Source organism: Leucoraja erinacea, chromosome 5 (assembly GCF_028641065.1).
Source record: "Leucoraja erinacea ecotype New England chromosome 5, Leri_hhj_1, whole genome shotgun sequence".
Classification (NCBI taxonomy): Eukaryota; Metazoa; Chordata; class Chondrichthyes; order Rajiformes; family Rajidae; genus Leucoraja; species Leucoraja erinaceus.
In genome coordinates this window covers 89,732,016-89,749,788 of record NC_073381.1, presented here as the reverse complement: position 1 = coordinate 89,749,788, position 17,773 = coordinate 89,732,016, and the positions used below count along the sequence as shown (strand labels likewise).

The window sequence follows — 17,773 nt, the reverse complement described above, 5'->3', positions numbered from 1 at the left end:
ATACACACAGGCAAATTGTTTTTGCATACTCTTTGGTTAAGTATTAGTGTATGAAGGAACTACAGATGCTAGTTATACACAAAGATGGACACATATGCTTGAGTAACTCAGCAAGTCAGCCAGCATCTCTGGGGAAAAGGAATGCCTTTAGAGTATCTTTAGAAAGGAGTTGAGGAAGAATGTCTTTGGGCATCTGGGTGGTACATCTGTGGAATTCATTGCCACAGTCAGCTGTGGAGGCCAGGTTATTGGGTATTTTTAAGGCGGAGATTGATAGATTCTTGATTAGTGCGGGTGTGGGGGGGTCGTGGGGAGAAAGCAAGAGAATGGGGTTAGGGGGGAGAGATAGATCAGCCATGATTGAATGTTAGAATAGACTTGATAGGCTGAATGGCCTAATTCCGCTCCTATAAACTTATGAATAGGTGAGACCTTCAGGCTGAGAGTCGGGGGGGGAAAGTGAGAAATATACTAAGGTTCCGAACAAATCCGAGTTGAATAAAGTAAGCAGAATCCCCAATTAATACAATGTGTACAGAAATAGTCTGTAGTCTGCTTCGAACACGATGCCAAGACCACATCTTATCTGCCTGCACAAAGGTGGTGCAGCGGGTAGAGTTGCTGACTTACAGCGTCAGAAACCCAAGTTTAATCTCGACTACTTGTGCTGCTTGTACACAATTTGTACGTTCTCCCCGTGGCCACGTGAGTCTTCACCGAATGCTCTGGTTTCCTCCGACATTGCAAAGACGTGCAGGTTTGAAGGTTAATTAGCCTCTGTAAATTGTCCCTAGTGTGAAGGACATGACTATTGTACAGCATAATTGTTGGTTGGTGTAGACTCTGTGCTCCCAAGGGCCTGTTTCCACGCTGTATCTAAGTCCACTGACACAGCTTGCAAGAGTTGCCAGGTTCTGACTGTTTTCAGAGTCCAGTCTGTGCGCTCGGTCTCCTGGAGCGGAGCCTGATCCAGGATAGCCCCAGGCTGCTGCAGGGCCTCCAGCCTTCGCCTCTGCCTGGATCGTCCTGCGATTGCATGTGGACAGGTGTATGCAGGTGTGCTAACGCTGCAGCTGCCACAATGCATGGCAGAATGCGATCTTTAAACTGAAAGCACATAGGTAAACGAGTAGCTGAGTTTTGATTGAACGATTCGGCATGGAAACTGGCCCTTCGTCCCACCCAGTCCACACCGGCCATCGATCACCCACTCACACTGGTTCTGTGTTGTCCCACTCCCTACAGACCAGGAGCAATTTACAGAAGCCAATTAATCTACAAACCCGCACGTCTTTGGAGTGTGGGAGGAAACCAGAGCACCCGGAGAAAACCCACATGGTCACAGGGAGAACGCACAAACTCCGTACAGACAGCACCCGTAGTCGGTATCGAACCTGGGTCTCTGGCGCTGTAAGGCAGCAACTCGACTATATCATAACATTGCCAACTTTCTTCTGCAAAAATCAATCCAATTTGTGATCCCAGCTACAAAGACAGATGTGTACAACAATTCGTTCTTGCCCCACACAATTAAAGCATGGAATAATCTCCGCCCAACTATAGTTACCCAACCAGATGCAACTAAATTTAAAGTAGCTCTTTCTTCCCAATAACCCTTTCTGGCTTAAGCCCTCCCTTCACCACCTCCAGTTTAAATTCCATTTGGAATATTTTGGAGGACCAAGAACCAAGAATATATAGAAACAAAGAACTGCAGAAACAATAACAACTGCAGATGGTTTAGACCCAAAAAGACCTATGCTAGAGTATCACAATGCGTTAGGCAGCATCACTGGAGAAAAAGGATGGGTGATATTTTGGTGACAGCACCCAAGATCAAGATTGAACCCTGGTTTCTGGTTCTGTGAGGCAGTTATTATAGGCTGTATTAAAATCAAAAGCATCGGGAGTTTCAAGAAAATATTTTTACAATCTACATAAAGACACAGCTACAAATAATATTTACTTGTCCCAAAACAAGGCGATCGCTGTGACCATAGCTCTGTTAGCCAAAGTTACTCTGTTAGATTGGATTCTTCGAAATGGGTATTCCTGAAATGCCTTGAATATCTTCTGTAGGTATTGTCCCAGGGGGATAATGTCCACATCGCACATTCATTACAGCAGATATTTCTCCAATTTTAGGTATCTTACCAACAACCCCCCTCCCCCTATCCCATCCACCTTTCCCTGTGTCCCACCTGGAGACAAAACCATTTCTCCTACAGTCCCACCTCCCCTTTCCCCCACCATCCCTTTCCTCTCGATTCACATGTCGTGTCTCCTCTCCTCTCATCTCATCGCAGCCTTTTGTCTTTCCATTTCTGGCCTTTGTCCACCCATCTGCCTATCAACTTTTAAAATGTCCCCTGAAACCTCTCTCTCAGGCCAGGCATTTGACCACTTGCCCTAATGCCTCTTCCTTCAGTCTGATGTGAATATTTATCAGATTACATGGCAAGACATTTTAGTTACTTTTAACCCTGTAGAACATGGAGCAGTACAGAAGATGGGCACAAAGTGCTGGAGTAACTCAGTGGGTCAGGCAGCATCTTTGGAGAAAAGGCATGGGTGACAATTTCTTCAGACCTGAAATGTCACCCATCCTTTTTCTCCTGTGATGCTGCCTGACCAACTGAGTTATCCCAGCACTCTGTGTCTATCTTTGGTATAAGCCAACATCTGCAATTCCTTTCTACACAGAACAGTACAGCACAGGGACAGGCCGTTTACCCACTACATCTGTTCTGAACATGATGGCAAGTTCATCTAATCTCCTCTGCTGCCCCGTATCCCTCCCTGCTCTGCATATCCACCTGACTCTAAAACCCCTTAAACTCCACTATTGTACCTGCCTCCACCGCCACCCCTGGCAGTTCATTCATGGACCCACCACCCTCTGTATCTGAAATAATTTGTCCTGCACATCTCCTTTAAACTTTGCTTCTCTCACCTTATAGCTATATCCTCTTTGTGTCTGACATATCCACCCTGGGGGGAAAAAGCTTCTGATTGTCCACTTGATCTGGTTTAGTTTAATTCGGAGATACAGTGTGGAAACAGGCCCTTCGGCCCGCTGAGTCCGTGCCGGCCAGCGATCCCCCCCGTACATTAGCACTATCCTACACACACTTTACAATTTTTCCGAAGCCAATTAACCTACAAACCCGCAGGTTTTTGGAGTGTAGGAGGAAACCAGAGCATCCAGAGAAAACCTAAGAGCATACTAACTCAGTATAGTCGGCACCCATAGTCGGGATCGAACCCTGGTCTCTGGCGCTATAAAGCAGCAACTCGCTAAACCACTGTGCTGCCCCCAATCTATGCCTCTTATATCAGATGTGTGTTACATATTGTCTTAGATACAACTATTGACAGCCACTCGTATTGGGGACTGTCTTAATTTTCCTAATACCATTACCAAATTATAGAAATTGGTTACTGTATGAGCTTTAAAGAATATTACCAATCAAATCCTGTGGGGACTTTGAATAGATTTATTGAAATTCATGGTCATACAGCACAGGGGCAAGTCCTTCGGCCCAACTCGTCCATGCTAACCAAGGTGCCCCATCTAAGCAAGTCCAATTTATCCTATCAAATCTTTCCTTTCTTCTTTGTCTCCAAAGCTCATACAGGGACTCGCCCCGCCATCTCCTTCACACTTCAATTGAGACGACAAATTCCTGTTAAGGAAGTTCATGTGTGAATGCTTAATGTTCTCAATCTATGTTTGAGAGCAAGCTATATTTATATATCACTGAAGATAAGGAGGTTAACAACCACCTAAATATAGAGTCAACAGGAATGTTTTAAGAGGGCTCTAGGCATTGATAAGTGAAATGTCTTGATCAGAATTTTGGTCCTCTTTGCGATTTATACAAAGCTCACAGCACCAGAGACCCGGGTCCGATCCTGACCACGGGTGCTGTATGTACGGAGTTTGTACGTTCTCCTTGGGACCTGCGTGGGCTTCCGCCAGGTGCTCCGGTTTCCCCCCACATCCCAAAGATGTGCAGGTTTGTTGATTAATTGGCCTCTGTAAATTGCCCCTAGAGTGTCGGATGCATGTGGGGTAACATCGAGCTAGTATATGGATTATTGTTGGTTGGCACGGACTTGGTGGGCCGAAGGGACTATTTCTATGTTGTATCTATAAACAAAACTAAAACAACTCTACAGAACAAAATGTTGACTTGTGATCCAGAGATACAACAGCTCAATCCCCACTCCAGCTGGTGCATAGAGTTCATGCATTCTCTGCGATGGAAATGTCAAAGCCGAGCGGGTATAGGTTTGAGTTGCGAGGGGCAAAGTTTAAAGAAGGTGTGTGAGGCAAGGTTATTTTTTTATACACACACAGGGTGGTAAGTGCCCGCAACGCATTCCCAGGGGTGGCGTTTGTGGCATATAGGATAGTGCATTTAAGAGACTTCTGGGAAAATGTGCAAACTCAGTGCGCAGACTGCACCCAAGGTCAGGATCAAACCGGGTCTCTGGCGCTGTGAGGCAGCAACTCTACCGCTGCACCACTGCACCAGCCCCAGCTCTAGTGTGTTCTTTTGTAGATCAGCATCTGTCCTCACCCCTGCCCCTTTGCACCCTGACCCAAACCCTGGTCTTTGGCTGAAGTTAATGGCCTTCTCTCACCCACAGAACCTTTGGACTTGGCAAAGGTCCCAAGCAGCACCTTCCCCACCACAGTAAAGTGTAGCAGCCTCCTTATAATGACCATCCTCTGGCAGTGACCAGCATTGGGAAATATGCTGCAGTATCTTGTGTCCACCATTACATGAACAGAGCTTGATTAGAGTGTGAATGTCGGAGCATTTTAATCACCCTGCCTTTGGGGAAATACAAAGGGTGATAACTAATCCCAACTAATGTTTCCGTAAGGATGTTGAGCGTAGATCCAGTAGTCGGGATTTAAGCTCCAGAGGGAGCATCGCTTGCACACTCCCAGTTAAAATTAGCCACGCTAAGTCTACCAGTGTTACCGATACCAGGAAATGTTTGTTTGCACGACACCATGTTGTCTAAGGTTGGGAGGGCATATTGCTGCCTGTATTTTGTAAGCTGGGAGTCTCACTATGCCCACAGCACCTCTGGGTGCAGCTGAACTGATGATTTACCTTTCTAATGTTTAAGAAAGAACTGCAGATGCTGGAAAATTCGAAGGTAGACAAAAATGCTGGAGAAACTCAGCAGGTGAGGCAGCATCTATGGAGTGAGGGAATAGGTGATGTTTCAGGTCGAGACCCTTCTTCAGATTGATGCTCCCTCCTTCCCCCTCCACTTCCCAGCTCTCCCACAGCCCACTGTCTGTGCCTCTTCCTTTTTTTCTTTCCCCACCCCCACCCCCACATTCTGAAGACTCTTCAGACTGAGTGGATATTTGAAGAAGGGTCTCAACCCGAGATGTCACCTATTCCTTTTCTCCAGAGATGCTGCCTGACCTGACTTACTCCAGCACTTTGTGTCTATCTAGTTGCCCTATCATCGATATGACTGATAATACTGAATCAATAGGCTTCAGCAGGGTCTTCTCCACCGATCCTCCTGTAAACGGCTGGGACTCTATGAACTCCTTGACATTTCTTGTCTTCTGTGCCTTTGAGAGTGGTGCAGCGGTAGAGTTACTGCCTTATGCCCCTGTCCCACTTAGGAAACCTGAACGGAAACCTCTGGAGACTTTGCGCCCCACCCAAAGTTTCCGTGCGGTTCCCGGAGGTTCCCGGAGGTTTTTGTCAGTCTCCCTACCTGCTTTCACTACCTGCAACCTCCGGGAACCGCACGGAAACCTTGGGTGGGGCGCAAAGTCTCCAGAGGTTTCCATTCAGGTTTCCTAAGTGGGACGGGCATTTTACAGTGCTAGAGACCAGGGTTCGATTCTGACTACGGGTGCTGTCTGTACAGAGTTTGTATGTTCTCCCTGTGACAGCGTGGGTTTTTCCCCCGGGTACTCCGGTTTCCTCCCACATTCTAAAACCGTCCAGGTTTGTAGGTTAATTGTCGTCAGTAATACCCAGTGTGTAGGATAGTGCTGGTGTAAGGGTGACTGTTGGTCAATGTGTATTCAGTGGGCTGAAGGGCCTGTTTCCACACTATCTCAACTATAAAGTCATTAAAGAAATTCCTCCTCGTATCCATTCTCCATACAATATAGTATACTGAGCAAAGGTATTCCAACCTATGTGAAACCACACCTCACCATTTCAGCTGTTTAAACCATGTAAGTATATATTTGGGACTATGTTTATTTTATAATGAACATGGTGTTAATTAACCTAATCCATAAACAGTCTCAAGATGTCCTAAAGGTTTATCGGCCAACAAAAGATCAAAGCACTGTTGGGCTATGTCCTGTCAATGATAAACAGATATGAAACTGCGGCCCTGAGCTACAGGGAGAGGTTGGACAGGCTAGGAGTTTATTCTGAAGAAGGGTTCCAACCCAAAATGTCTCCCATTCTTTTTCTCCAGAGTCGCTGCCTGACCCGCTGAGTTACTCCAGCACTTTGACTCTATCTTCGGTATAAACCAGCACCTGCAGTTACTTCCTCCACACTAGGACTTTAATCCTTGGGGGGCAGGTGGCTGAGGGGTGATCTTCTAGAGACCCTATAAAATCACGAGGGTAATTGATAGGGCGAATGCAGTATTTTACACAGAGTAGGGGAATCGAGAACCAGAGGATATGGGTTTAAGTTTAGAGGAGAAAGATTTAAACAGAGCCTGAAGACAGTAGGTATATGGAGCGAGCTGCCAAAGGAACTAGTTGAGCCAGGGACTGTAACAACATTTAAAAGACATTTGGACAGGTACGTCGATGAGAAAAGTTGAGAGGAATATGGGCCAAATACGAATGGGTGCATGAGTGTAGATGAGGCATCTTGGTCAGCATGGATTAGTTGGGCCGTAGGATCTGTTTCCATGTTGTAAGACCCTGATTAATTGGGGACGACTATAGCCTTTTGCTTCTTCCTGCAACATCACTAAAAGCATAAATACACAAGGATCTGCAAACGCTGGCGTCTTGAGCAAAACGTATTGATGGAGTAACTCAGCTGGTCGGGCAGCATCTGTGGAGGGAATACATTTAGGTTACTGAGGTTCAGTAAAAATCTTTGTTTTGCACGCTATCCAAACAGATCAGATACACCATACATAGATACAATTGGTTCAAACTCGAGTACAATAGCTAGAACGAAGGGTGCAGAATATAGTTCTCAGCATTGTAGTGCATCAGTTCCATAGAACAGGTCCAATGTCCTCAAAGGGGCCAGAGGTGAATGGACAGAAGAATCTGAAGAAGGGTCCCACCTGGAAATATCTATCCAACTTGCTTCCAAATGGATGAACATTGGGCCATTCCTCTTTGCCTGGACCCAGTGTAACGGATTTGTTTGTGTTTTATTGGCAGGTATAAAGATGACGTCTACATTGACCAGACTGGTACACCAGGGAAATACAGGATGGATAGTTATTATGGTGTACACTCGTTGGAGATTAGCAGGTGAGTTGATGCAGCAGTATAAAGAAATCACAGGAAGATCATAAATTGTAACGCAGATTGGTGGAGTTGCTGCCTCACAGCGCCAGAGACCCGGGTTCGATCCTGACCACGGGTGCTGCCTGTACGGAGGTTGAACATACTCCGTGGGTTTCCTCCGGGTGCTCCGGTTTCCTCGCACACTCCAAAGACGTGTAGGTTTGTAGGTCAATTGGCTTCCGTAGATTGTCCTTGATGTGTAGTACAGGTGATCACTGGGCAGCATGTAGTGGGTCAAAGGACCTGGTTCTGCATTGTATTTCTAAAGTCTAGAGACGAATTAGGCAATTCGGCCCAATCGAGTCTGCTCTGCCAATCAACCATCTTTCTCTCTTGACCCCATTCTCCTTTCTGCCTTCTTCCTGTAACCTTTAGTACCCTTGCTAATCAATAATCTGTCAATCTCTGCCTCAAATATCCAATGACTTGGCCGCCACAGCCTTCTGTGGCAATGAATTCCATATATTCACCACCGTCTGACCAACAAAATTCTTCCTCGCCTCCTTTCTAAAGGTACACACTTTTATTCTGAGGCTATGGCCTCTAGTCCTAGACTCTCCCACTAGAAACATCCCCTCCACATCCACTCTATCCAAGCCATTCACTATTCTCTCTCTCAATCACCACAGGTCTGCATCCTTTATCTTCAAGCCTTCTGCCAGGGGAATCCCCTTCTCTATGGTTGGAGCAGTACAGCACAAATACAGGCCCTCCTGCCCATGATGTCTGTGCCGAACATATACCAAAATGAAACCATCTCGCCTGCCTTCACGTGATGCATATCCCTCTGTTCCCTGCATATCCGTGTGCCTGTCCAAAAACCTCTTCAATGCCTCCATCACCACCCCTGCGGTGTATTCCTGGACCCCACCATTCTGTGTTTACAAAATAAATAAACACATTTAATCCACACATCTTTAACCTTTCCACTCTTATCAAATACAAGAGTTCGCAGTTTTAAGATATTTCCACCCTGGGGGATAAAGGATCAGACTGTCTACCCTATCCATGCCTCTCGTAATTCTATTTACTCCTATCAGGTCTCTCCTCAACCTCCCGCATTCCAGAGAAAACGATCCAAGTCTGTACAACCTCTCCATGTAGCTAATACCCACTAATCCAGGCATCATTCTGGTAAAAGCCTCCACATCCTTCCTGTATCGGGGTGACCAGAACTGCACAAAGCGTCTCAACCCAAAATGTCATCCATTCCTTCTCTCCAGAGATTCTGCCTGTCCCACTGAGTTACTCCAGCGTTTTGTGTCAACCATTGCAATACTCCAAATGTGTCCTCATCAAATTCCTATAAAGCTGCATGTTGGCTTCCTGACTCTTATACATAATGCCCCGACTGATGAAAGCAAGCATACCATACACCTGCTTTACCTCTACATCTACTTGTGTCACCACTTTTAGGGAGTTATGGACTTAGACCCTGAAGTCAATGCTGTTGAGGGTCTTGTGATTAACTATATACTTTCTCCTTGCATTTGACCTCCTGAAGTGCAACACCTCGCACTTGCTTCGATTAAACTCCATCTGACATTTACTTTAGTGTATAGTTTAGAGATACAGCGTGGAAACAGGCACTTCGGCACACCGAGTCCACACCGACCAGCGGGCACCAGCGATCCCCGCACACTAACGCTATCCCAGGGACAATTTACAATTTTACCTGCAAACCTGTACGTCTTTGGAGTGTGGTAGGATTCGGAAGATTTTGGAGAAAACCCACGCAGGTCACAAGGAGTACGTACAAACTGTGTAATGACAGCACCCGTAGTCAGTCTCCGATGCTGCCGTGCTGTAAGGCAGCAACTCTTCCCCCTGCACCACCGTGCTCTCTGCCTAGTTCTGTAACTTATTCTGACTAAATGACTCCAGACCTCGAATACCTCTAGAACTCCCTTTCGTCTCTTTTTCACGCCCGTGAAACGGTTCCTGTTTTCTCTGGACTATCATCCCGGCTGCCATTTTGTCAATCTCTGCACCCTCTCCTGTGTCTTGGCCATCCTTGCTTGGTGAACAGAACTGAGCGCAATATACCTCTTGGGACCAGATTACAGGTTTTACAAAGTTTTAACGCAACATTGTCAGAATAATTGACACGAGATGTGACGGTTTACTATATTTGCAAAAGGGCGGCGCGGTGGCGTAGCGGTGGCGTTGCTGCCTCATAGCGCCAGTGACCCAGGTTTGATGCTGACTACGGGGGTTGGCTGTACGGAGTTTGTACCTTCTCCCTGTGACCATGTGGGTTTCCATCGAGTTTCCTCCCACATCCCAAAAATGTGTGGGTTTGTAGGTTAATTGCCCCCTAGCCTAGCGTGTAGTGGAATTACTAGTGTGAACATGGATTCGGTGGATCGAAGGGCATGTTTCCATGCTGTATCTCTAAACTAAATTTGTCAGACAAGGAGAACAAACAAGCAAGAAACTGCTCTGCAGACTCAAGAAATGCACCATTTTTATATCATTTCTGATAGCATAAATGTAAGGTCAGTCGCATATACTTGTTTATAAGGTTAACTATTGTGATCCAGCATTCTGTATTGTTAACCCTCCAAAACAAGACATGCAGGTGTTCAAATCATTGACTTTGTGGTCCACTTGAGCCAGACATGTTTAGCCTGGTGTCGAAGGGCAACCTCACTGGAGTAAAGTTCGCTTGCCACAGAATGAAATACTGCCAATGTTCACGACAAGATGGAAGAACAGCTCAGTTCTTCCCACAGTATCTTTGCTTTTCACAAAATGCTGGAGTAACTCAGTGGGTCAGGCAGCATCTCTGAATAAAAGGAATAGGTGCTGTCTCAGGTCGGAACCATTCTTAAGATTCCATCCTATCTTCCCCCCCGTCCAATCCTTTCCCACCTATGTCCAAGGCACTTTACACGTCTTTCGACTGTAGCAACTTATGGTTTCCAGTCCCCCATTCCCTCATCTTTGCTATGGAAGTTCAGTCAAAACTATACTGTGGCTTTCCTCCCCCCGCCCCCTCCCACAATCAGTCCCATGAAGAGTTCTGTCCCAAAACGTCATCTATTTGTTTCCTCCAGAGATGCTGCCTCACCCGCTGAGTTACCCCAGCGTTTTGTGTCTATCTTCGGTACAAATCTGCATCGGCAGTCCCTTCGTCCCACTCCAACGATCTCTGTACACTACCCTACGCACTTGGAACAATTTACAATTTATTTTTCCCAAAGGAAGTTAACCTACAAACCTGTAAGTCTTTGGAGTGTGGGAGGAAACCGGAGCGCCCGGAAAAAATCCACGCAGTCACCGCGAGAACGTACAAACTCAGTGTGGATAACACCTGTGGTCAGGGTCGAACCCGAGTCTCTGGCGCTGTGACACAGCAGCACCGTGCCGTCCATAGCTCCTTCCTACACATATTTGCTGTTGTTCCCCGTGGGCTGGATCATGTCATGTTAGCTGGTGGCTTCAGGCGAGGGCAAGGGTGTGTCAATGTGATGTAGACCTCTGCTATTTCACACCGACGTGCAGACTATGCTAAAGATGGCTCTAGGGTCAGCACACCTCGTGCTACTTCTGTGACTCCATGGTGTATGTTTATTACTGTCACTGGTACTGAGGCACAGGGAAAAGCTTTGTTTTCAATGTTGCCCCATCAAACCAAATACAATAAACAAACAAATAAATAAATAGAGACAAATAAATCAATAGATAAATAGCCAAATGAATAAATAAATACATGAGTAGATAGATAAATAAATAAGTAGATAAGTAAATAAATAGAATCAAGTCAAACTCCAGTGCAAGGTGGATCATAAAATTGTACCAATTCACATTCTGTGTACCAATTCACACCAGGGCCTAAGGTGGCCAGAACCTTTTCCCAGGGTGGAAATGTCCTACACTGGAAGGCAGAGCTATCAGGGCGAGAGGGGGAATGTTTTATGGAGATGTGTGGGGCAAGTTTTTTTCTACACGCGCTGCTAGGGTTGGTGAAAGCAGATACGCTAGTGGCATTTAAGAGGCTTTTAGTAAGGTGTATGAAAGAACATGGAATAGAGGGATATTGGTCATGTACATGCAGATGAGATCAGTTTAGCAAGGCATCATGGTCAGCACAAACATTGTGGGCCGAAGGGCCCGTTCCTGTACTGTTCTATCTTCTATCAATCCCTCTGTTTTACACGGGCCTTGGTCAGGTAGCACTCCATTTATTTTAACTTTGCCACCAATCTTCATAAAACTGGGGCATTCAGCTGAACTTTTTTACTTCCCTTTGATTCACTATCCACTTGTAAATCGACAGCATCCTTTTGATATTTACGTTAATATTGTTATCTCCATGATTTCATTTGTTTTGATCAATTTCAACTGGCTCGGTCAGCAGGGATGGGTTGGGCCTAATGGCACATTTCCATGCTGTACAAAGCAATGTCTCTATGACTCAAAATATCCCCTACCTCCATTCCCCTGGCCATGCCTTTCATGCCCTTTCTCTTCTTACCTCACAGCTTTTTGTCTTTTCATCCCAGGCCTTTGTCCACCCATCAGTCAGTGAACCCTTCCCTCACCTCCATCCATCTATCACTTGCCAAGCTTTGCCCGTCTCCCCCAACTCTTCCAGATTTCTTTCTCCCCCCCCACCCACACCTACAATCAGTCTGAAGAAGGATCTCAATGAGCAGGAATGTCTTTAGTCAGTGGGTGGTGAATCTGTGGAATTCATTACCACAGGCTGCTGTGGAGGCCAAGTCATTGGGTATTTTTAAAATGGAGATTGACAGGTTCTTGATTAATAAAGGTGTCAAAGAGGGGGTTGAGAGAGAAAATAGTTCAGCCATGATTGAATGGTGAAGCAGTTGATGGGTCGAATGGCCTAATTCTCTAGACCAAGGGTTCCCAATGTGTGGGAAACTTATCCCCAGGGGGTAAATTTGTTGATTCTGTATTTGCACTTTTTTTTCTCATTAACTGACTGTTTGGTTCTGGTATACTGGTACCTGTTCATCATTAGTTGTTCATAAATAAGTTATGTGCTATTAAAGTTGCCAGGGATAAACGGGACGAAAAAGGCTGAGAACCCGTGCTTTAGACTTTACAGATACAGGCCCTTCAGCCCACTGACTCTGTGCCGACCAGTGATCACCCTGTACACTAGCACTATCCTGCACACTAGGGCCAATTTGCAATTTACTGAAAAGCCAATTAAACCAAAAACCAATACGTCATTTGAATGTGGGAGGAAACTGGAGAAAACCCACATGGCCACAGGGAGAACGTGCAAACTCTGTATAGACAGCACATGTAGTCCGGGTCTAACCCTGGTGCTCTAAGGCAGCAGCTCTACTGCTGCACCACCATGCCACCTAATTCTGCTCCGATGTCTTACGAAAATGTCTGTCCATGTTCACCAGAGATGCTGCCTTACTAAATAGTGAAAGGCCTGGATAGAGTGGATGTAGAGAGGATGTTTCCCATAGGAGGAGAGTCTAGGACCAGAGGGCACGGCCTCTGAATAAAAGGACGTAGCTTTTGTAAGGAAATGAGGAGGAATTAATTTAATCAGAGGGTGGTGAATCTGTGGAATTCATTGCCGCAGAAGGCTGTAGAGGCCAAGTTAGTGGATTAGTTTAAGGTGGAGATTGACTGGTACTTGATTAGTTTGGGTGTCAGGGGTTATGGGGAGAAAGCAGAAGAATGGGGTTGAGAGGGGAAAAATAGATCAGCCATGATTGTATGGCAGAGTAGACTTCATAGGTCATGGGGAAAGTACAAACTCTGTACAGATGGTACCCACAGCCAAGATCGAACCCGGGTCTGTGGTGATGTAAGGCCGCACTCTACCGATGTGCCGCCTAATTCTGCTCCATGTTTTATGGTAGACTTGATGGGGCCCAGTTGGCCTATTTCTGCTCCTAGAAATTATGAACTTATGCGTGACTAACTCAAGTACTTTGTCTTTAGCTCAGGATTCCCCCCCCATCTTTAGTTTAGTTTAAAGATACAGTGCGGAAACAGGCCCTTTGGCCCACTGAGTCCGTGGTGACCAATGATTTTTCTATACACTAGCATTATCCAACTCACATCAGGGATAATTTTACCAATGATACAAAGCCTATAAACCTACAAACCTATACGTCTTCGGAGTGTGGGAGCACATCTGAGCACCCGGAGAAAACCCACGCAGGTCACAGGGAGAACGTACACCGCCGTACAGACAGTACCCGTAGACAGGATCGAACCGGGGTCCGTGGTGCTGTGAGGCAGCAACTCTACTGCTGCGCCATTAGGGGCATGCACAGTTCCGTGTGAATGCCCCATAGTTTGGGAGGTTTTTCTCTCTCGGTGGCCAGATTTAGATGGGTGATGTAAGCTGCCTTCTCCGTTTGAGCCGTAGCCCCACCAATGACAGCTGGCCTCCACAAAACGCTGAGCTGTGGGTGACTGGATCCCTGTGCCCTCAGCAGATCGGCTTTTCTTGGCCACCGCCTTGTTACCAAGGACACGATAGAGTGGTGACATGAGACGTTTCTAATTCTGTGACATCCCTGCCGGCTTCGGAGTGCTCGAAATATCTGAGACATCAGATTTTGATAACTGCTCGTCTAAAAATAGGCACTTGACCTGCCACACGCTGAACTGAAAACTGAAGTTTAGAAACTTAGTGTTGGGTTTAGAAGTTTAGGGTGGTGCAGTGGTAGAGATGCTACCTCACAGCGCCAATGACCCAGACTTGATCCTGACTATGGGTGCTGTCTGTACGGAGTTTGTACGTTCCCCCTGTGACATGAGGGTTTTCTCTGGGTGCTCCGGTTTCATTCCACTCTCCAAAGACGTAGTTTTTTTAGGTTAATTGGCTTTGATTAAAAATTGTAAATTGTCCCCAGTGTGTGTTGGATAGTGTTAGTGTGCGGGAATCGCTGGTCAGCATGGACTCGGCCAGCTGAAGGGCCTGTTTCCGTGCAGTATCTCTAAACTAAGCAGTTTGCCCTAGGGCCATCGGTGCAGATTAAACCATAGGATGAAGGAGGAATCCTGGTGAACAGGTGGTTGGTGTTGAGCAGGGATTTGAAGGGCTGAAGGGTTTCATTCCCTGCTGTATCTCTCTAAGGCTCGTTATTAATTCTCTATAAATCAAGTACTGACACCTGCGATACTCTGGAAAGTCGATTTCGTTTTACATCTTTAAGAATACAGCGTGGAAAGGGGCCCTTCATCCACCGGGTCCCCACCAACCAGCGATCACCCCGTACTCTCGCACTATCCTACACACCAGGGACAAATTGCAATTTTTCGTGAAGGCAATTAACCTACAAACCTGCACATCTTTGGCGTGTGGGCGAAACTGGAGCACCCGGGGAAAACTCACGTGACCACAGGGAGAACGTAGAAACTCCATATACACAGCACCTGCTCTTGATATCCCTACCCTGCGTAAAGGGCTCGGGGCCGAAGGGTCGCAAAGACGGCGTGCATTTAAATGCTGATAATAAATATAGTTGAAGATTTCTGGAAAACATTCAGTCTGCAGGAAGAGGTTGAGGAGAGGGAGAGACTCCCTGGATCACAGGAGGATGGCGGGTGATGTTATAGAGGTGTACTGTATAAGATCATGAGAGGAATAGATCGGATAGACGCACGGAGTTGCTTGCTCAGAGTAGGGGAATCGAGAACCAGAGGACACAGGTTTAAGGTTGGGTTGGGGTTGGGGGGAATTTTTATAGGAATCTAAGACGTAACTTTTTCACACAAAAGTTGATGGGTGTATGGAATGAGCTGCCAGAGGAGTTAGTTGAGGCAGGGACTATCACAGCATTTACAAAACATTTAGACGTATAGATGGATAGGACAGGTTTAGAGAGATATGGAGAAACGCAGACAGGTGGGATGAGTGTAGATGGGACATATTGGTCGGTGTGGGAGAGGTTGGGCCGTAGAGCCTGTTTCCACACTGTATGACTCCCTGTCTCTGGCACTTGGGGAGGTTGGTGATGAAATTTGAGTTGATTGATGAAGAAACAAAGTTAACTCATGGGTTAATCATTTGATCGTTTGACACCAACTTCAGCAAACCCTGGACCCATTGCTTCAGGCTGGAATACAATGGTCAAATGTTTGGATCTTGATCAGGTCGGTCCAAGGAGGCAAAGTGTTCAATTGTCATATGTATTGAGAGAGGAGCAATGAAAGAGTAGAAACAAGAATCTGCAGCTGCTGGTTTACAAAAACGGAGGCAAAGTGCTGGGACAGGCAGCATCTCTGGAGAACATGGATCGGTGAAGTGTCAGGTCGGGACCTTTCTTCGACTGCAAGGGGGGTGAGGGGGGTGAAGAAAGCTGGAAGAGAGGAGGGGCAGGACAAAGCTTGGCGAGTGATGGGTGCATATTGGTGACCAATAAAAGTCTTTACCTGCAGCAGCGTAACAGGGCTGTGTACACAATATTCGTAGATAATATATAATAATCAAAAATAAATGAATAACTCCAATATAAGGCAAAAACAAAGCTAAAATTCCTGGTGCAAACAAAGACAGTCCTTAGTTTTGTAGTGTTCAATGGCTATTACGAAGATGCTGCTCTTGAACATGGGCGTTACAGTTTTCAGGCTCCTGCATCTTCTTCCCGATAACAGGAGTGAAACAAATGTGTGGCCAGGGTGGTGTGGGTCTCTGATGATGCTGGCTGCTTTTTTGAGGCAGTGACTCTGGCAAATTCCTTTGACGATGGGGAAGTCAGAGCCGGTGATGGACTGGGCAGTGTTCACAACTTTTTGCCTTCTCCTTCTCTCCTGGGTGTTCAAGTTGCCGAACCAGGCCGTGATGCAACCAGTCAATATGCTCTCCACTCTGGAGAGGTTCAAAAGAGTATTTCCCTGTCACAGAGGGCAGTGGAGGCCAAGTCACTGGATGGATTTAGGAGAGAGTTAGATAGAGCTCTAGGGGCTAGTGGAGTCAAGGGCTATGGGGAGAAGGCAGGCAAGGGTTATTAATTGGGGATGATCGGTCATGATCACAATGAATGGTGGTGCTAGCTCGAAGGACAGAATGGCCTCCTCCTGCATCTAGTTTCTATGTTTCTGTTTGTCAATTTATTGAACCTCCTCAATCTTCCAAGGAAGCAGAGGTGTTGATTGGCTTTCTGTATGATTTCATCGATGTGTTGCAACCGGGTCAGATCTTCAGAGATTTGCACGTACTGGAATATAATGTTGTTGGCTGTATTTGTTGATGTAGTGAATCTCCTCAGTCTTCTAAGGTAATAGAGGCTTAGAGGATTTAGCATTGCATGTCCAGAGACATGAAAAAGCTGGAGTAATTCCAGGGGGGGGGGGGTTCAAGGCAGGCAGCATCTCTGGAGAGCATGGAAGGTGATATTTTGTGTTGGGACCCTTCTTCAGATTAGACAGTGATACAGAATAGAAATCAGGCCCACTGCCCTGCTCCTTGAAGGGACAGACCTTCCCTGCATTTATTTGCATTCATTAACTCCCAAAGAACATCCAGAGAAGGCTTAGGAAGTTCGGCATGTCGCCAGCAACTCTCACCAACTCCTACAGATGCACCATAGAAAGCAACTTATGGGAATGCATCACAGGTTTGGGAATAGCTTCATCCAAGATCGCAAGAAGTTGCAGAGAATTGTGGGGTGATGCAGACCAGACCATCACACAAACCAACCTCCCCTCCATTGACTCCATCTACATGTCACGTTGTCTCGGCAAGGCCACCAGCATAATCAAGGACCAATCTCACCCCGGTCACTCCCTCTTCTCCCCCCTCCCATCAGCTAAGAGGTATAGAAGTGTGAAAACGCACACCTTCAGATTCAGGGACAGTTTCTTCCCAGCTGTTATCAGGCAACTGAACCATTCTATCAACAACTAGAGAGTAGTCCTGACCTCCCATCTACCTCATTAGAGAACCTAGGACTATCTTTGATCGGACTTTTATCTTGCACTAAACGTTATTCCCTTTATCCTGTATCTGTACACTGTGAATGGCTCAATTGTAATTGTGTATAGCCTTCCCGCTGACTGGTTAGCACGCAACAGAAGCTTTTCACTGTACAGTACAAGCAACAATAAACTATATTCAAACTTATACTAATCACACTGCTAACTAGCACAAAAAGGTCATAGTTTAAGGATAAGGGGAAAATCTTTTAGGACCGAGATGAGGAAAACTTTTTTCACACAGAGAGTGGTGTGAATCTCTGGAATTCTCTGCCACAGAAGGTAGTTGAGGCC

The 17,773-nt window shown here is 46.2% G+C and overlaps 1 protein-coding gene across 3 annotated transcripts in view; it reads left to right on the top strand.

Annotated features, from left to right (window-relative positions):
• LOC129697533 (myomesin-2-like) overlaps window positions 1-17,773 on the top strand; it is a 130,220-nt gene that overhangs the window by 22,438 nt on the left and 90,009 nt on the right. For all 3 annotated transcript variants that reach the window (XM_055636187.1, XM_055636186.1, XM_055636188.1), the window contains one exon: window positions 7,424-7,516. In XM_055636187.1, coding sequence (XP_055492162.1) covers window positions 7,424-7,516 — 93 coding nt within the window. The remainder of the gene's footprint in view (window positions 1-7,423; window positions 7,517-17,773) is intronic.